Source organism: Mastigoproctus giganteus, chromosome 1 (genome assembly GCF_048544385.1).
Source record: "Mastigoproctus giganteus isolate SK-2022 chromosome 1, ASM4854438v1, whole genome shotgun sequence".
In the NCBI taxonomy this organism is placed as follows: domain Eukaryota; kingdom Metazoa; phylum Arthropoda; class Arachnida; order Uropygi; family Thelyphonidae; genus Mastigoproctus; species Mastigoproctus giganteus.
Genome location: NC_143575.1, coordinates 245687157 through 245708953, shown reverse-complemented (window position 1 = coordinate 245708953; position 21797 = coordinate 245687157). Strand labels below are relative to the sequence as shown.

At 38.2% G+C, this 21797-nt stretch overlaps 1 protein-coding gene across 1 annotated transcript in view; it reads left to right on the top strand.

Annotated features, from left to right (window-relative positions):
* Positions 1–21797, top strand: part of kl-2 (dynein heavy chain 2, axonemal kl-2) — a 1174416-nt gene that overhangs the window by 1128019 nt on the left and 24600 nt on the right. Inside the window, exons 76-77 of the mRNA XM_090369487.1 lie at positions 751–927; positions 21206–21280. Coding sequence (XP_090225613.1) covers positions 751–927; positions 21206–21280 — 252 coding nt within the window. The remainder of the gene's footprint in view (positions 1–750; positions 928–21205; positions 21281–21797) is intronic.

Sequence of the window (21797 nt, the reverse complement as noted above, 5' to 3'; positions counted from 1 at the left end):
AAATAATGGCAGTGTATGGAGAAAATGCATTTTCACGTCCAGCCATAGTGAAGTGGTGCCAGCAGTTTGAAAATAGTCGCACAGAATTGATGGATGCTGATCGAAAAGGAAGGCCACACCACACAATGCGCACAGAACACAACACTTGCTCCAAAGTTTTCGATGGGAGGTATGGCATCATTCACCATACAGTCCTGATCTTTGCACGCACAACACAACACTTGCTCCAAAGTTTAGGATGGGAGGTATGGCAACATCTGCTGTACAGCTCTGATCTTTCGCCTTGTGACTATCACATCCTCGGCAAGCTGAAAGAACATCTAGGGGAACAACGATGAGCAGGTGCAAACAGGAATTCGATGGTGACTGAATGACCAAGGAGTGGATTTTTATCATCAGGGAATCAAACATTTAGTCACACATTCTGAGAAGTGTTTACTCCAACTCGGTGACTATGTAAAAGTAGTGCAAGGTATTTGCTTTCTATTGCATAATATTACATACCTCAATAAATGTCTCTTGGGCTACAATGGTCAAGTGTAACTTATTTTTTGAATTACCTTCGTATTAATTATTCATAAAGCTGCTAAAGCTATTAAGACTAAAGTAAATCCAGTTTCATATAGTTGTAAGTGTAATTTTTATATTTTTAAAATTGTAAATAAATTTTTACTAGTTCAGAATGCAATGTAGTTTCCATCTCTTATATTCTGTCTATTTTTTTTTTTTTTTTTTTTTCCACTCTCTTAGGTGTATTCATCAATGAAACCCTTGGGCTCCTGGATAAAAGATTTAGCTGCAAGGATAAAGCAGTTTCGTGACTGGGCTTCTACACAGCATCCTCCTATAAAATTTTGGCTTTCTGGTTTTACTTACCCTACTAGTTTTCTCACTGCTGTTCTTCAAACTGCTGCTCGAAGAAACAAAGTATGTCAGTTAAAAGTTCTGTTTAAAGGGCATAATACTAATACCTGAAATAACATACTTTATGTTATATCACATTCTTCACCTGTTTTTAAATGCTGTTCTTGTTTTATGTAACAAAAAATTAATGAATAAAATAAAATATAAGATGGGACAAGAAGTGGAGAAATTTTAAAAATTCTCAACAAAAAGACATCCCTTTCTTTTTAGGTTTGCAAATGAAAAACTAAGCCAAATTCTGACAAATAGTTTTCATAAACTAATGTCTTGGTCAGCTGCCATTTGTGAGAAAGGGAATGAAAAAAAACTGTACTGTGGTTTTATGGAAGGGAATGAAAAACTATGGAAGCTGATAATTAGTATTAATATTGAGAGTGGCAAAAGAAAAACAAGCTTATACAGCATCAGCTAAAAAAAAAAAAACCTTCCTATTTCATCTATCCATCCCCTTCAACAGTTTGTCTACCAGTACTTCCTTTAATTTATTTAAGCTATCCACTTCCACAACATCAGATGAAAGTTTATTCCAGCAATCAACCAACCACTGCCTAATGGCAACTTCCACACATCTATTCTTCCTCAATTTGAATTTATACCCCTGATATGTGTAGTCTGAGCAAGAGGAAGAATCTCATCAGCACTGAGCTTGCTCAATCTATTCAAAGCCTTAATGCCTCATTCAGATCACTTTGTAGCTTTCCCAGCACTGCAATGTACAGAATTAAAGCTTTTCTTGGTAAGAGCACCCCTCTGTTCCCCTCGCCAATCTCATTACCCTTCTCTGTGCCTTCTCCAGCAGCTCTACATATTTCCTACAGTGAGGCCTCCAGCCCTGTGTGCAGTAGTCAAGATGTGGTCTAACCATTGCCTTATACAAGGGAATAATAACCTCCTATCCCTACCTGCCAAATTAGTAAATTTTGTTAAATTTTGTCAATAACCACCTATTCCTACCTGCAAAATTAGTAAATTTTGCAGGTAGGAATAGGAGGTTATTGTCAATGTTAAACTTCAGTTTCCATTTCACAGCCCATCTGTCTAACTTTTCTAGATCCTATTGCAGTAGCATACCTTCATTAATGTCATTAAACACCCTACCAAACTTTGTATTGTCTGCAAACTTGGACATTATACCAGATATGCCTTCTTCAGTTATCATTGTTGTTTTCAACAACTTAACCCTGGGGGGGGGGGGGGGACCCAACTAATAACATTAGTCAACAAAGAGCAGTTCCATTAGCATTAGTAGAGATATGATGCAAGAAAGCAAGCTTAAATAGTATCAGCCAAAAAAAAAAAAAAAAAAAAAACCTTTTCATTTCACTCCATCCATTCATTCCAAATGTTTGTCTAGTTCTGCCTTGAACTTATTTAAGTCGTCGACCTCTACTACAACAGATGGAAGTTTGTTCCGACTATAAACCACCCACTGGCTAAAGGCAAATTTCTGCACATCTATTCTACAATTGTCTTTCCTCAGTTTTAATTTATGTCCCATCAGGAGCGTAATCTAAACAAGAGGAAGAATCCCATCAGCATCGAGCTTACTCAAACCATTCAAAGCCTTATGCACCTCAATGAGATCACCTTGCAAGTGCCTAGTGTCCAGAAGCAACGTATCAACTCTGTGGTACTACACTGACAGTGGTAGAGAATGAAAGAGACCTGCGGGTGGTTGTGCAAGCAGATATGAAGTTTTCTGAGCAGTGGAGATGGGCTGCAAGAGTAGCTCATGGTGTATTGTCGATGATATATAGGAATTTTTCTAGCAGGGATAAGGAGTTGATTATTCCCTTGTATAAGGTAATTGTCAGGCCACACCTAGAGTACTTTATACAGGTCTGGAGGCCTCATTTCAAGAAGGATGTAGAGATGCTGGAACGAGTACAGAGAAGGGCAACAAGATTAGTGAATGGAACAAAGGGGTGCTCTTACGAAGAAAGGCTTACATTTTGCAAATTACAGTGTCTGGAAACTAGGCACCAGCGAGATGATCTGATAGAGGTGTATAAAGCCTTGAATGGTTTGAGCATGCTCAATGCTGATGGGATTCTTCCTCTTGCTCAGAATAATCACCTGAGAGGGCATAAATTCAAATTGAGGAAGGACAGATGTAGGATAGTCATGAAGAAATTTGCCTTTAGCCAGCAGGTGGTTGGTTGGTGGAACAGACTTCCATCCCTTGTTGTGGAAGTTGATAGCCTAAATAAGTTTAAGGCTCAGCTGGACAGGTATTTCGAACGAACAGAAGGGTGAAGTGAAAGTGGTTACTTTTTATTTATTTATTTTATTTTATTTTTATTTTTTTTTTTTGGCTGATGCTGCATAAGCTTGCTTTCTTGCATCAAATACTTCTACTAATGCTAATGCTGCAATTTGCAAAACTTAAGCCTTTCTTGGTAACAGCAACCATTTGTTCCATTCACCAATCTCGTTGCTCTTCTATGTACTTGTTCCAGCAGCTCTGCCTCCAGACTTGCATACAGTATTCAAAGTGTGGCCTGGCCATTGCCATACACAAGGGGACAGTCATATCCTTATCCCTCCTAAATTTCTGTAAAGCCTTTCTTGGTAGGAGCACCTCCTTTGTTCCCCTCAACAATCTTGTTACCCTTCTCTGTGCCTACTCGCAGTTCTACATAGTTTCCTGTATATCATTGACAAAACCCCATGAGCTACTCTTGCAGCCTATCTGCACTGCTCCAAAAACTTCATATCTGACTGCACAATAACCCACAAGTATTTTTCATTTTCTATTAACCTGAATGTAGTACCACGGAGTTGGTATGTTACTCTGGAGTTACCACTATCCACATACATTACTTTGCATTTGTCAATGTTAAACTTCAGTTTCCATTTCACAGCCCATCTGTCTAACTTTTCTAGATCCTATTGCAGTAGCATACCGTCATTAACGTCATTAAACACCCTACCAAACTTTGTATTGTCTACAAACTTGGACATTATACCAGATATGCCTTCATCAGTTATCATTGATAAATATAGAAAACAACAATGAGACCAATGTTGGGTTCATTGTTGTTTTCAACAACTTAACCCTGGGGGGGATCCCAACTAATAACATTAGTCAACAAAGAGCAGTTCCATTAATTACCACTCAGTTCTCCCAGACAACCATCCCTATATCCATAGCAGAAACTTGCTATTAATGCCACACTGCTCCAATTTGTACAGCAGTCTTTTATGTGCAACAATATTAAAAGCTTTCTTGAAATCCAAGTATTTTTTTATCCTCGCCTTTTAGTCTTTGGGGTCGCTTATGGGGTCAGTGTTTTTATTGTTTTGGCATGCAGTTTTTACAGCCGGATGTCCTTCCTGACACCAACCCTCACCCTTTATCCGTGCTGGGAATATGTGGTGGTCATTCCCTGACTTGCTGCATTCTCCATATTTGGTGGATACGGACTCGAACCCCGGTCTAATCAAGAAGTGTGTGCTATGCACTATACTGCTCCTGCCCACCTGGCTACAGAGGCATCCTCTTGAAATCCAAGTATATGATATCAAAATTATTTTTTGCATCCAGTTTCTTTTCTGACCACATTGTAATGTCCAATCAAAGTTGATGACATTGTAGAGCAGATGTCATCTTTTAAGGGCACAAAGGGTAATATTGTTGTACGCGTTGGCACTAATGACATCAAGAGTAGGAGGTCTGCGGACTTACTTAAATATAGGTCAATGTTGAAAAAAAGTCACGAGTTAGAGTTACATTTGAAAGTGTCTGCAATTCTGACCAGACACAATAGGAGGGAGTATATGATGAGAGCCATGTCAATCAATTCAGCTCTGAAAAGATTGTGCGAAGCTTATGGGGTAGAATTTTTCTCAGCATGGTCTCTGCTTGTTAACAGGAGAGACTGCTTGTAAGGGAATGGAATATTAAATAGAAAAGGTGCAAGAATATTTACTGATACTATCGAGGCAGAGTTAGGTGTGTCAGAAAACTACTAGCTGGGGGGGGGGATAAACAGACTATCAGATTAACAACAGCTTCAGGAAGAGGGGAAATTGATTCTTGCACTACTTTTACTGGAAAAAGCAGCAGCCTGGAAAGCAAGGTGCTGGGGATTTCAAGGACTGCTGGGAGCCATCATGGAACAAATAAATATATGGGCTGTTAGGATAATTAAGAGTAAGAAGAGATGCATGTATACATTAGTGTACATGCATGTACACTAACGTTAAGAGTATAGTAAATAAATTTGAGGAAGATGGTCAAGATATCAAAGGCAGATATTGTTGAGATATCAAAGATGTGTTAAACTTCATTTTCCATTTCACAGCCCATCTGTCTAACTTTTCTAGATCCTATTGCAGTAACATACCATCATTAATGTCATTAAACACCCTACCAAACTTTGTATTGTCTGCAAACTTGGACATTATACCAGATATGCCTTCATCAGTGTTACACAGAATCCAGAATTGGAATTTGGGAAGTACAATATGTAGAGAAAGCATGGACAGGATAGGAAAGGAGGAAAAGTTAAGCTATTAGTTAAGAAACATAAAATCTATAGAAGAGCATCCAGTTAATATGGGTGGATAGTGCTATATTGAGTCAATTTGGTGTGTATAAGCAGTGTAGAAAATGCACAGTTGAGAGTAGGAGGGTGTAATACGCCAAATGACTCTGATGAGTATAATGAATAACTGTACAGAAAATAGATTGGGCCAGTAAATCAGATTGTCTTATAATGGGAGATTTTCACTTCCCAGATATTAAATAGTAGTAGTAGTAGTAGTAGTAGTGGCACATGATGCAAGAAAGCAAGTGTAGGAGCTTATGCAGCATCAGCCAAAAAAAAAAAAAAAAAAATCACATCATTCCCTCCAAATGCCTGTCCAGTTCCTCCTTAAATTTATTTAACCTATCAACTTCCACAACGACAGATGGAAGTTTGTTCCAGCAATTAACCACCCGCTGGCTAAAGGCAAATTTCCGCACATCTATTCTACATCTGTCCTTTCTTAATTTGAACTTATGTCCCCGTAGGTTGGTAATCTGAAAAAGTGGAAGGATCCCATCAGAATTCAGTGTGCTCAACCCATTCAAGGCCTTATAGACCTCAATCAGATCACCGCGCAGGTGCCTAGTCTCCAGCCACTGCAAATTGCAGAACTTAAGCCTCTCTTGGTAAGAGAATCCCTTCATTCCCCTCACCAATCGTGTTGCTCTTCTCTGTACACGCTCAAGCAAATCTACATCCTTCCTAAAATGAGGCCTCCAGACCTGTACGCAGTACTCAAGGCGTGGCCTGACCATTGCCTTATACAGAGGGACAATCACCTCCTTTTCCCTGCTAGCAAAATTCCTATATATTATTGACAAAACCCCATGATCCGCCCTAGCAGCCTGTCTGCACTGCTCAGAAAACTTCATATCTGACTGCACAATTACTCCCAGGTCTTTTTCATTTTCTACCACCTTAAGTGTAGTACCACATAGTTGGTACGTTTCTCTGGGGTTATTTCTACCCATATGCAGTACTTTGCATTTGTCAAGGTTGAACTTCAGTTGCCACTTCTTAGCCCATCTGCCCAAATTATCTAGATCCTGTTGCAGTAGCACACTGCCATTACTGTCATTAACAACCCTGCCAACCTTTGTGTCATCTGCAAACTTCGACATTAAGCCTGATATACCTTCATCAATATCATTGATAAATACACAAAACAACAGTGGACCCAACACCGAACCCTGTGGGACTCCACTAATAACATTAGTCCACAAAGAGCAGCACCCATTGATTACCACCCTCTGTCTTCTCCCACTTAACCATCCTTTTATCCATTGTAGCAACTTACCCTTAATACCATTCTGCTCCAATTTGTACAGTAGTCTTCCATGCGCAACAGTGTCAAAAGCTTTCCTGAAATCCAAGTATATGATATCAAAATTATTTTTTGCATCCAGTTCCTTTGTGACCACATCATAATAACCAATCAAATTTGTCAGACAAGACTTTCCCTTAACAAACCCATGCTGTGTTTGAATTATTGCTGCAGTCTTGTCTAGATGATCCTGCAATGCATCTTTAACCAGCGACTCCATTATTTTACCCGGAACAGAAGTTAAACTAACTGGTCTGTAATTACTCGTGTCACCCTTCGATCCACCTTTGTGAATTGGGGACACATTTGCACATCTCCAGTCCGTGGGAACCTCCCCTGAGTCCAAGGATGCTCTCATAATTATGGCTAAGGGTTTGCTTAGTTGCTTTGCCGCCTCCTTTAAAATAACTGGATAGATCCCATCCACCCCAGGTGCCTTTCTTGTGTTTAACTTCAACAATTTCTCCTCCACTTTGCTCTCAGTTATTACAAAATCATTAAGCACACTGCTACAATTTGATAACCTTCTTCCATTTTCAAATTGTAATAATTCCTCACGTGTGAATGTAGATGCAAAATACTCATTCAGTTTGTTTGCTATCTGAGCAGGATCATCAACAGTCGAACCATCGATGTCAAGTGGACCAATCATATTCATCCCCTTCCTTTTAGAGTTTATATAAGTAAAGAAATCCTTGCTGTTTTTCTTAGCATCTTTTGCCAAAGATTTCTCGTAATCCGCCTTCGCCTGCCGAACCTCCTTTGTGACCTGATTACAGACTAGCTTATATCTGCCACAGGCTTCTGCGTCACCTGATAATTTATATGCATCCCATGCATTTTTCTTCTCTGTCACGAGTCTCATTAGTTCATTTGATAACCATTTAGGCCTAAACCTTGAACGATATTTCTTAATCGGTATATAAAGTCCAGTAGCTTCCACGATTAATTCTTTGAATGCTTCCCACTTAGAATTTACTGTTTGTAACATCGTCAGTTGATCCCACTGTACAGAACTTAAAAACTGTCTGAGACCACTGTACTCCCCTTTACGGAAGCAAAAACCCTTTCCTTTACCTCTGACGGTAGTTACCTCGGAACTTGTGAATTGATTACTCACACACTAGCAAACCTTTGTGATATATTGGATGATTGTTTTCTACAGCAGCATGTTTGAAAGGCAACCAAAAGGAGTAATACTCTTAATCTGATTATCAGCATTGATTATTCATGCATTAAGAATCTGCAGATAAAGGAACTGCTAGGTGGCAGTGATCACTGTAAATCCCACATCATACAGATGTGGGATTTACTCCTCAAAGGATGAAACTACCATCAGAGGTAAAGGGAAGGGTTTTGCTTCCATAAAGGTGACTACAGTGGTCTCAGACAGTTTTTAAATTCTATACAGTGGAACAAACTTAATGATGCTTTGTAAAAAGGATAGGGGCAAAGATTGATGATGTTGTAGAGTGGATATCATCTTTTAAGGGCACAAAAGGTGATATAGTTGGCACTAATGATATCAAGAGTAGGAGACCGGCAGAATTACTTAACAAGTAGTAGTAGTAGTAGTGGCATGTGATGCAAGAAAGCAAATGTATGAGCTTATGCAGCATCAGCCAAAAAAAAAAAAAAAAAAAAATCACACCATTCCCTCCAAATGCCTGTCCAGTTCCTCCTTAAATTTATTCAACTTATCAACTTCCACAACGACAGATGGAAGTTTGTTCCAGCAATTAACCACCCGCTGGCTAAAGGCAAATTTCCGCACATCTATTCTACATCTGTCTTTTCTTAATTTGAATTTATGTCCCCTTAGGTTCGTAATCTGAACAAGTGGAAGGATCCCATCAGAATTCAGTGTGCTCAACCCATTCAAGGCCTTATACACCTCAATCAGATCACTGCGCAGGTGCCTTAGTCTCCAGCCACTGCAATTTGCAGAACTTAAGCCTCTCTTGGTAAGAGGATCCCTTCATTCCCCTCACCAATCTTGTTGCCCTTCTCTGTACACGCTCAAGTAAATCTACATCCTTCCTAAAATGAGGCCTCCAGACCTGTATGCAGTACTCAAGGCGTGGCCTGACCATTGCCTTATAAGAGGAATAATCACCTCCTTTTCCCTGCTAGCAAAATTCCTATATATCATTGACAAAACCCCATGACCTGCCCTGGCAGCCTGTCTACACTGCTCAGAGAACTTCATATCTGACTGCACAATTACTCCCAGGTCTTTTTCATTTTCTACCACCTTAAGTGTAGTACCACACAGTTGGTACGTTTCTCTGGGGTTACTTCTACCCATATGCAGTACTTTGCATTTGTCAAGGTTAAACTTCAGTTGCCACTTCTTAGCCCATCTGCCCAAATTATCTAGATCCTGTTGCAGTAGCACACTGCCATTACTGTCATTAACAACCCTGCCAACCTTTGTATCATCTGCAAACTTCGACATTAAGCCTGATATACCTTCATCAATATCATTGATAAATATACAAAACAACAGAGGACCTAACACCGAACCCTGTGGGACTCCACTAATAACATTAGTCCAAGAAGAGCAGCACCATTGATTACCACCCTCTGTCTTCTCCCACTTAACCATCCTTTTATCCATTGTAGCAACTTACCCTTAATACCATTCTGCTCCAATTTGTACAATAGTCTTCCATGCGCAACAGTGTCAAAGGTTTTCCTGAAATCCAAATATATGATATCAAAATTATTTTTTGCATCCAGTTCCTTTGTAACCACATCATAATATCCTATCAAATTTGTCAGACAAGACTTTCCCTTAACAAACCCATGCTGTGTCTGAATTATTGCTGCAGTCTTGTCTAGATGATCCTGCAATGCATCTTTAACCAGCAACTCCATTATTTTACCCGGAACAGAAGTTAAACTAACTGGTGTGTAATTACTCGTGTCATCCTTCGATCCCCCACACATCTGCCTTGGGATGTTGGGGGTTTCAGGGACGGATGGTCATCGTGAAACAGGTGGGTATATGGGATGTGTTAGAGTGGCTGGGAATAGGAATAGGTGCATGTATACTTGCATGTATACCAATGCTAGAAGTATAGTAAATAAATTTGATGAATTTGAAGTTTTGGTCAAGACATCAAAGGCGGATATTGTTGGGATATCAGAGACGTGGTGTCACACAGATATAAGGAATGCCGAACTGGAATTTGGGGAGTACAATGTGTACAGAAAGGATAGACAGGATAGGAAGGGAGGAGGTGTTATGCTGTTAATAAAGAAAAACATAAAATCAAAAGAAGTGCATCCAGTTGATATAGATGAACAGTGCACTGTTGAGTCAGTTTGGTGTGACATAAGCACTGCGAAAGCAAAAATTAGAGTAGGAGTGTGTTATAGGCCTAATGACTCGAATGAGTACAATGAACAATTGTACAGAGAAATAGAGTGGGCTAGTAAATCGGAATGTCTTATAATGGGGGATTTTAACTTCCCAGATATTGACTGGAACTTGTGGGTTGGACACTCACACACTAGTCAGACTTTTGTGGATTTATTGGATGATTGTTTTCTGCAGCAGCATGTTCGAGAGGCAACCAGAGAAAGTAATACTCTTGATCTGGTTATCAGCAATGATCATTCATGTATTCGGAATTTGCAGATAAAAGAACCACTAGGTGGCAGTGATCACAGTGTACTGACGTGGGATTTACTTAAAGAATTAATTACCATCAGGGGTAAAGGAAAGGGTTTTTGGTCTCCGACAGTTTTTAAATTCTGTACAGTGCGATCAACTGACGATGTTATCAACAGTAAATTCTAAGTGGGAAGCATTCAAGGAATTAATCGTGGAAGCTACTAAAAGTTTCATACCTATTAAGAAATATTGTTCAAGGTTTCGGCCTAAATGGTTGTCAAATGAACTAATGAGACTCGTTACAGGTCACTGTTGAAAAAAACCCATGAATTAGGGTTGAATTTGAAAGTGTCTGCAATTCTGCCCAGACACGATAGGAGGGAGTATATGATGAGAGCCTTGTCGATCAATTCAGCCCTGGAAAGATTGTGGAAGGCTAAAGGTAGAATTTTTTTCAGCCTGGACTGTACTTGTTAACAGGAGAGATTGCTTCTACAGAGATGGGATACACTTAAATAGAAAGGGTGCAAGAATATTTGCTGATGCTATCGAGGCAGTGTTAGGTGGATCAGAAAACTGCTAGCTTGGGGGGAGACAAAGACTAATAGATTAACAGTAGCCACTGGCAGAGTTGAAAGAGATTCTTGCACTGCTTCTATTGGAATGAGCAGAAGCCTGAAAAACAAGATGCAGGATATTTCAAAGATTGCTGGGAGTCATTGCGGTACAAGTAAACACATGGGTTGTGTTAGGGTAGCTAAGAATAGAAACAGGTGCATGTATACTTGCATGTACACCAATGCTACAAGTTTAGTAAATAAATTTGATGAATTTGAGGTATTGCTCAAAACATCAAAGGCAGATATTGTTGGGATATCAGAGATGTGGTGTCACACAGGTATAAGGAATGCAGAACTGGAATTTGGGGAGTACAACGTCTACAGAAAGGATAAACAGGATAGGAAGGGAGGAGGGATTATGCTATTAGTTAAAAACACAAAATCCAAGGAAGTGAAGCCAATCGACATCGATGGACAGGGCAGTGTCGAGTCAGTTTGGTGTAACATAAGCATAGGCAAATCAAAATTGAGAGTAGGAGTGTGCTATAGGCCTAATGACTCTGATGAGTATAATAAGAAACTGTACAGGGAAATAGAGTGGGCCAGTAAATCAGAGAGTCTTATAATGGGGGATTTTAATTTCCCAGATATTGACTGGAATTTGTGGGTTGGTCACTCACACACTAGCAAGGCTTTTGTGGATTTATTGGATGATTGTTTTCTATATCAGCATGTTCGGGAGTCAACTAGAGGGAGTAACACTCTTGATTTGATTATCAGTAGTGATTCTTCATGCATTAAGAATCTGCAGATAAAAGGAACCACTAGATGGCAGTTATCACAGTGTGCTGAAGTAAGATTTACTCAAAGAGGTAACTACCATTAGGGGTAAAGAGAAGGGTTATTGCTTTCGTAAAGGCGACTACAATGGTCTGAGACAGTATTTAAATTCTATACAGTGGGACCAACTGATGATGTTTACCAACAGCAAATTCAAAATGGGAAGCATTCAAAAAACTTATCTTGGAAGCTACTAGGCTTTACATACCAACTAAGAAATATTGTTCAAGGTTTAGGCCTAAATGGATGTCAGATGAAGTAATGAGACATATGGCAGAGAAGAAAAATGCATGTGATACATACAAATTAACAAAATAAGCTAATTTAATTGCAGTACAGTGACTTGTTACGTAGTTCAGAGATCAACATTTTAAAAAATGATCAAGTATATTGCTTGTAATATTTGCGTTATATGCATTTATACGAAGTCTAGTCATCACTCAGTACAGTATTAGACATTGTGCGTAATGGACAGTTTACTTGAACATTGTATCATAATTAATGCAACCAATGCAGTTACATTTTCAAAGAGTTAATAATGGCCGATAAGAATGAAAACGCAAGAACGTCTGGGCGCAGTACGAAGACTATAAATGTAAGAAAAAGACTGAATTTGAAAATTAAATTAGACGTTTTGAAGCGAATCAAAAAATCAAAATCCGGTCAAAGACAAGCGGATGTGTGCCATAATTTAGGACTTGCAAGTTTAACTGTAAGAACAATTATGAAAAAATAAAGAATTAATTTTAGCAGCGGGAAAGATAGCTTTTCCACTGCAAGCAACTAGGACTAGGCAGGCTATTAGGATTGAAATGGAAAGACTAACTAATTTTATTGAAGATAATATCCAATGCAGAATTCAATTAAGTTAAATATTATAAATAATAAAAAGAGAGAGAGAGAGAGAGAGAGAGAGAGAGAGAGAGAGAGAGAGATTAGCTTATATGATTATCAGAAGAAAACTCACCTAAAAAAAAAAAAATTGGAACCATTTAAAACTAGTAAGCTACTGGAACCATTTAAGTACTAGTAAAGCTAAACCAAATCAACACATTTTTCATAATTAAATTCATCAATTAAATTAAATCAATTTAGATCAATTAAATTCATGATTTTAATTGGAATTTTAAGTTTAATTTTGATACGTAAGTAGTTACCACATAATTATGTACATATGTAATGCAGAATATTTTATATGTACAAATATTTGAATATTAAATATTTTGACTGACATTTGTGCATCTTTTCACTGCCGTTTATTATTGATTAGGAAATATCCTATGGCACCGACCGCAACTCACAAATACAAATGTTATCTTATGGGAATGCGGCGCTCGCTTAACGCAGATTCACTTAGCGCTCTGTTTTTCCGGAACGTATTATCAGCGTTAAGCGGGGGTAACCTGTACTGCAAATATGGGAAGCAGTAACCCCAGAGTAATGTATCAACTGTGTGGTGCTACACTGACAGTGGTAGAGAGTGAAAAGGACCTGAGGATAATTGTGCAGGCAGATATAAAGTTTTCTGAGCAGTGCAGCCGGACTGCGAGAGTAGCTCATGGTGTCTTGTCAATGATGTACAGGAATTTGTCTAGCAAAGACAAGGAAAATGATTATCCCTTTGTATAAGGCAATGGTCAGACCCCACCTAGAGTACTGTATACAGGTCTGGAGTCCTCATTTTAAGAAGGATGTAGAACTGTTGGAACGAGTACAGAGAAGGGCAACAAGATTAGGGAATGGAAGAAAGGGTTGCTCTTATGAAGAAAGGCTTAAGTTTTGCAAATTAGTGTCTGGAGAGGCACTTACGAGGTGATCTGATTGAGGTGTATAAAGCCTTGAATGGTTTGAGCATGCTCAATGCTGATGGGATTCTTCCTCTTGCTCAGAATAATCACCTGAGAGGACATAAATTCAGATTGAGGAAAGACAGATGTAGGATAGATGTGTGGAAATTTGCCTTTAGCCAGGGTAGTTGGTTGGTGGAACAGACTTCCATCCCTTGTTGTGGAAGTTGATAGCCTAAATAAATTTAAGGCTCAGCTGGACAGGTATTTTGAAAGAATGGAGGGGTGAAGTGGGGTTAATCGCCCAAAAACTTATGCGCCATTAAACCTTCATAACACAGTTTTCCTTTAGCCAGCAGGTGGTTGATTTCTGAAACAAACTTCCATCTGTTGTTGTTGTAGAAGTTGATAGCTTAAACAGATTCATGGCAGAACTACACAAACATTTGGAGCAAGTGGATAGGTGAATTGAGAATGGTCTGTGTGTTTTTTTTTTTTTTGTTTTTTTTTGGCTGATGCTGTATCAGCTTGCTTTCTTGCATCATGTGCCCTTGCTAATGAATAATGAAAGTATGCAAAGAAAAACAGCGAAGACTTCTTTATTTTGTATTTTTTTTATTTTTTATTTATGTAAATTCTAGAAGAAAGGAAGGGATGAGATTGGACCACTTAATATTGATGGTTTGACTGTTGATGATCCTGCTCAGAAATCTGACAAACTGAACCAGTATTTTCAGCTACATTCACACATGGGGATTTATTTAAGGAGGGGAATACCAAAAGTTTATCAAACTCTAACAAGGAGCAAAATTATTTTGTAATAACTGAGAGCAAATTGGAGGAGAAATTGTTCAAGTTAAACATAAGAAAGGCAGCTGGAGTGGATGGGATCTATCCAGTTATATTAATGGAGGCAGCAAAGAAAGTAAGCAAACTCTTAGCCATAATTATGAGTGCACCTTAGACTCAGGAGATGTCCCCCACTGACTGGTGATGTGCAAATGTATCTCCATTCACAAAGGGAGATCAAAGGATGACTTGACTAATTACAGCCTGTTTAACTTCTATTCCATGAAAATAATAGCATCATTGGTTAAAGAAGGATCATTTGGACAAGCCTGCAGTTACAGTTGAGACACAGCATGGGTTTGTTAAGGGGAAGTCTTTTCTGACCAAGTTTATTGGATATTATGATCTGGTCACAAAGGGATTGGGTGAAAAAAATAATTTTCATATATCATATACTTGGATTTTGGGAAAGGCTTTTAATACTGTTGCACTTTAGCATTAGCATTAGTAGAGGCATATGATGCAAGAAAGCAAGCTTATTCAGCATCAGCCAAAAAAAAAAAAAAAAAAAAAAAACACACAACCATCTCATTTCATCCCTCCGTTCGTTCGAAATACCTGTCCATCTAAGCCTTAAATTTGTTTAGGCTATCAACTTCAACAACAAGTGATGGAAGTCTGTTCCACAAACCAACTGCCCACTGGCTAAAGGCAAATTTCCGCACATCTATCCGTCATCCGTCCTTCCTCAGTTTGAATTTATGCCCTCTCAGGTGATTATTCTGAGCAAGAGGAAGAATCCCATCGGCATTGAGCATGCTCAAGCCATTCAAAGCCTTATACACCTCTATCAGATCACCTCGCCGATGCCTAGTCTCCAGACTCTGTAATTTGCAAAACTTAAGCCTTTCTTCATAAGAGCAACCCTTTGTTCCATTCACTAATCTTGTTGCCCTTCTCTGTACTCGTTCCAGCAGCTCTACATCCTTCTTGAAATGAGGCCTCCAGACCTGTATACAGTACTCAAGGTGTGGCCTGACCAATGAGGCGCCTCCATAGCCAGGTGGGAAGGAGCAGCAGTGCGTAGCACACGCTTCTTGATTAGACCGGGGTTCGAGCCCGTCACCACCAAATACGGAGGATGCGGAAAGGTCAGGGAATGACCACCGCATATCCCGGAGCAATATGGCCTTAGTTGCTAATGCTCCTAAAAACCAAAATAACTAACATAACATAACCTGACCAATGCCTTATACAAGGGAATAATCACATCCCTATCCCTGCTAGAAAAATTCCTGTATATCATTGACAAGACACCATGAGCTAACCTTGCAGCTCGTCTGCACTGCTCAGAGACTTCATGTCTGCCTGCAGAATTACCCCCATGTCCTTTTCATTCTCTACCACTGTCAGCGTAGTACCACAGAGTTGATACGTTGATCTGGGGTTACTGTTTCCCATATGTAGTACTTTACATTTGTCAATGTTAAACTTCATTTGCCACCTCTCAGCCCATCTGCTCAACCTTTCCAGATCCTGTTGCAGCAGCATAGCATCAGTAGTGTCCTTAACAACCCTGCCAACCTTTGTATCGTCTGCAAACTTGGACATTAAGCTTGATATACCATCATCAATATCATTTTTTTTTTTTTTTTTTTTTGATTTGGTAGTTGTTGGCGCATCGGCTTCTGTGACCATATTGCACCTCCCAAAGTTTTTGCAGTACTTTGATCCAAGCCCGAGGCGGGAATCGAACCCGCGACCTTTGGGTTGCCAGGCAGGTACTTTACCCACTCGGCTAGCCCGGTCGGCTCAATATCATTTATAAATACAGAAAACAACAATGGACCCAATACTGAACCCTGAGGAACTCCACTAATAACATTAGTCCACGTTGAGCAGTGTCCATTGATTACCACTCTCTGTCTTCTGCCACTCAACCATCCCTTTATCCATTGCAGCAATTTGCCTCCAATGCCACACTGCTCCAATTTGTGCAGCAATCTTCCATGCACAACAGTATCAAAAGCCTTTCTAAGATCCAAATATATAATATCAAAGTTATTCCTTGCATCCAGTTCTTTTGTGACTACATCATAGTATCCAATCAAATTGGTCAGACAAGACCTGCCCTTAACAAAACCATGCTGTGTCTGAGCTATAACTGAATTCTTGTCCAGATGATCCTGCAGTGCTTCTTTAACCAGTGCCTCCATTAATTTTCCTGGAACAGAAGTTAAACTAACAGGTCTATAATTACTTGTGTCAGCCTTTGATCCTCCTTTGTGAATTGGGGTCACATTTTCACAATCTCCAGTCTATGGGTACCTCCCCTGAGTCTAAAGAAGCTCTCATAATTATGACTAGGGGGTTTGCTTACTTACTTTGCTGCCTCCTTTAATATAACTGGATAGATCCCATCCACCCCGGGTGTCTTTTTTATGTTTATCCTCAACAATTTCTCCTCCACTTTCCTCTCAGTTATTAGAAAATCATCTAGCTCACTGCCAATGTTTACTTCACCTATGACATTCCCCTTCCTGAATAACTCCTCATGTGTGAATGTAGATGCAAAATACTCGTTTAGATTGTTAGCCACCTGAGCAGGATCCTCAACTGTTGAACCATCAACATCCAGTGGACAATTTGATTCATCCCTTTCCTTCTTGAGTTTAAATAGGTAAAGAACTCTTTTCTGTTTTTCTTTGCATCCTTTGCCAAGGATTTCTCTTAATCTGCGTTTGCCTGCCTAATCTCCTTTGTGACTTGGTTACAGACCAACTTATATCTATCATAGGCTTCCATGTCACCCATTAATTTGTATGTATCCCATGCATTTTTCTTCTCTGCCATATGTCTCATTAGTTCATCTGACAACCATTTAGGCCTGAACCTTGAACAATATTTCTTGGTTGGTATGTAAAGCCTGGTAGCTTCCAAGATTAGTTCCTTGAATGCTTCCCATTTTGAATTTGCTGTTGGTAACATCATCAGTTGGTCCCACTATATAGAATTTAAATACTGCCTCAGTCCATCGTAGTCACCTTTACGAAAGCAAAAACCCTTCCCTTTACCTCTGATGGTAGTTACCTCCTTGAGTAAATTCCACTTCAGCACACTGTGATCACTGCCACCTAGTGGTTCCTTTATCTGCAGATTCTTAATGCATGAAGAATCACTACTGATAATCAGATCAAGCGTATTACTCCCTCTAGTTGCCTCCCGAACATGCTGGTGTAGAAAATAATCATCCAATAAATCCACAAAAGCCTTGCTAGTGTGTGAGTGACCAACCCACAAATTCCAGTCAATATCTGGGAAATTAAAATCCCCCATTATAAGACTCTCTGATTTACTGGCCCATTCTGTTTCCCTGTACAGTATCTTATTATACTCATCAAAGTCATTAGGCCTATAGCACACTCCTACTCTCAATTTCGGTTTAACTATGCTTATGTCACACCAAACTGACTCGACACTGCCCTGTCCATCGATGTCGACTGGCTTCACTTCCTTGGATTTTGTGTTTTTTAACTAATAGCATAACCCCTCCTCCCTTCCTATCCTGTCTATCCTTTCTGTAGACTTACTCCCCAAATTCCAGTTCTGCATTCCTTATATCTGTGTGACACCACGTCTCTGATATCCCAACAATATCTGCCTTTGATGTTTTGAGCAATACCTCAAATTCATCAAATTTATTTACTAAACTCCTAGCATTGGTGTACACGCAAGTATACATGCACCTGTTTCTATTCTTAGCTACCCTAACACAACCCATGTGTTTTCTTGTACCGCAATGGCTTCCAGCAGTCTCTGAAATATCCTGCATCTTGTTTGTCAGGCTTCTGCTCATTCCAATAGAAGCAGTGCAAGAATCTCTTTCACCTCTGCCAGTGGCTACTGTTAATCTATTAGTCTTTGTCTCCCCCCCCAAGCTAGCAGTTTTCCGACCCACCTAACACTGCCTCGATAGCATCAGCAAATATTCTTGCACCCTTTCTATTTAAGTGTATCCCATCCCTGTAGAAGCAATCTCTCCTGTTAACAAGTACAGTCCAGGCTGAAAAAAATTCTACCTTTAGCCTTGCACAATCTTTCCAGGGCTGAATTGATCGACAAGGCTCTCATCATATACTCCCTCCTATCGTGTCTGGGCAGAATTGCAGACACTTTCAAATTCAACCCTGCTTCACGGCTTTTTTTCAACAGTGACCTGCACTTGTTAAGTAATTCCGCTGGTCTCATACTCTTAATATCATTAGTGCCAACGTGTACAACTATATCATCTTTTGTGCCCTTAAAAGATGATATCTGCTGTAGAACGTCATCAACCTTTGCCCCTGGCAGACATACCCTTGTCCTGTTCCACCTATCCTGTTCCACTTGGAAGACTGCTGTACAAATTGGTGCAGTATGGCATTAAGGACAAGTTGTTGCTTTGGATAAAGGGATAGTTGAGTGGGAGAAGGCAGAGAGTGGTAATCAATAGAAACTGCTCTTCCTGGACTAATGTTATTAGTGGAGTCCCCTATGGTTCCATGTTGGGCCCATTGTTGTTTTCTATATTTATCAATGATATTGATGAAGGTATATTCGACTAATTGTCCAAGTTTGCAGATGATACAAAGGTTGTCAGGGCAGTTAATGACATTCATCAGAATGATATACTGCAACAATGAAAATTGGGTTGATGGGTTGAGAAATGGCTATTGAAGTTTAAATTGGGAAATGTGAGGTACTGCACATGGGTAGCAATAAATCATAAACTTTTTGGTACTATATGCAGGTTAGTAGAAAATGAAGAAGAAATGGGGTAATTGTGCTGTCAAACATGAAATTCTCTAAGCAGTGCAGACATGCTGTAAGGAAGTGATTATCGCTTTGTATAAAGCCATGGTTAGGCCACATTTTGAGTACTATATATAGGTCTGGATTCCTCCCTTTATGAAGGATGTAGATCTGCTGGAATGGGTGCAGATAAGGGCAACCAGATTTGTGAAGGAAACAAAAGGGTGCTCTAGGAAAGGCTTCTGCAAATTATAGCATCTTGAGACTAGACACCTGAGGGGAGATATGAATGAGGTGTTTAAAGCCTTGAATGGATTGATTAAGCTGAATGTTAACAGTATTCTTCAACTTGCTAAGACTACACTGCACATGAGGGGGGGGGGATGGCATAAATTCAAGTTTAGGAAGGATGGTTTCAGGATAGATGTGTGGAAGTTTGTCTTCAGCCAGCAGTTGGTTAATTGTTGGATTAGGCTTCCATCTGCTGTTGTGGAAGTGGATGGATTAAATAAATTCAAGGGAGAACTAGACAAATCCTTGGAGTGTATGGATGGGCAAACAATGCTTTTTTTTGGCTGATGCTATATAAGCTTGGTTTATTGCATTATTTGCCATTACTACTTATAACATTAACTTAAGTGATTTGTGAAAAATGGTACATGCTACTAAAAAAATCAATAACATTTTTGAAATTAGTATGAAAAACTTAGTTAATAACAGATATTAGTTTACAAACATCAAAAACCATGAGATGTAATCTTTATTCAGTGTTGTAATCTTTATTCATAGGTGAATTATAATTTTATAAAACTGAAGCTCATTGATAAAAAAAAATAAGTGATCACTTAGATAATAAATTTAAAAAAACTTATATAGTTAACTTTTTATTTTTACAATACATGTAGCTGTACTAACTAGATAAAAATTTTAATGAAAAGTTATTCACAGCCACATTATAAGTCTGAAAAAAAAAATGGAATTTCTGTAATAAATAAAATTGCCTACTTAGGAAAAAATTAAAATATTTTTTTTATTTTAGGATTAATTTGTTTTACTTTTATAATAAGTATAATTGTATTAACTATAAAAAAATTAGTAATAAATCTCTCTCTCGATTACCATATTAGAGCATAATAGGTTGGAGATGTTATAAATATTTTATTTTATTATTATCTTTTTAACTAAACTATTGCAGTTGTAAATGTTATTATTTATAGTGTTCTAGAAGCAAAAAAAAATTCAGTGATAAATATTTTATAGTGTATAGTTTATAGTGTTTTCGAAGCAAAAAAGATATAATTCAGTGAGAAACTATAATATGCAGCCATGTGGTGTGCTTTAAATCTTGGTTTGCAAAAATCAATATGTGCAACCACTAAGATTCAAAAATAAAAATTTTAAATATTACTTTTTCCAATACAAAAAATTGTATTTTATTATAATGGGTATAGTTTTGTTGAGCAATAAAAAAATTAATGCAAAAGTATTCATTGTTAATTTTTCACTTTTCAGCACAAGTTTAACACAATAGCCTCAAAAACTGAGCTCACACTTTTAAACATTGCCGCAGGGAGCTATCAGAGTCAAGAAACAAATGACTGAAGGCATGTTGCCAACATGTGAAGATTTAGTTTACAAATTCCCAACATTTACTCCTAACTTAATACATTCAATAATACATCTCATGACATCAACTTCTGAAACTTCAGTGATTTGTGAAAAAATGGTACATGCTGAAAAAATTGAATAACATTTCTGAAATCTGCATAAAAAAACTGAGTTAAAAACAGCTATTAGTTTACAAACATCAAAACCATGCAGAGTGACTTATTACTCATGAAATTACTGTGGTGATTTTTCACTATTGAGATATAAATCCACAAGTGTGAACTTCAAATTTAATATTAGTTAATGTACTAGTTGCTATGATTTATTTAAAAATTTTAATGATGCTTTTCTTGTGTTGAAGTTGCCTGTTTTATTATTTATTTATTTTATTCATTATTTCGATCTTTATTATTTTTTTTAATCAGGTGTCCATTGATATCCTTTCTTGGGAGTTTATTGTGTCAACCATGGAAGAAGGTCACATAATTGAATATCCAGAGGTAGGTAAATTGGCATCCTATAATTTAATGTATGTAATGTACAGTTTTTGCTAGTTCAAAACATCATGGTGGCCTACAGTATACAGTGGAAAATTTTAAATGTGAAAAAGTACTGCAAAAATGTAAATTCTATGGTTAAAGCATAGAGAAAATTCTTTAAAGAACTTGGTTTACATAATTCCAACAAAAAATACTATTTGTCACTTTGCTGAGGAGGTTGAATTATCTATTGCCTTTTTCATCAGTTGATAAAAATGTGCTAGGTGTCCATCCATAAAGGAAGCCAAATAAAACTAGTTGGTTTATAGTGACTCAGGTAGAATACTGTGTAAACAGTAAGTTTAATACAACTGCCATATAAGTTTATATTTATATGTAAAAGTTTAATAGCTTTAAATTATATTTTCCCACAGTAGATGGACTAAATTGTGTGGCTTTAAAAACTTTTTGCTATATACTGTAGCTTCTCATGATGTTTTGGGTTAAAATGGCATAGTTTCAAAATTTTCAACATAAA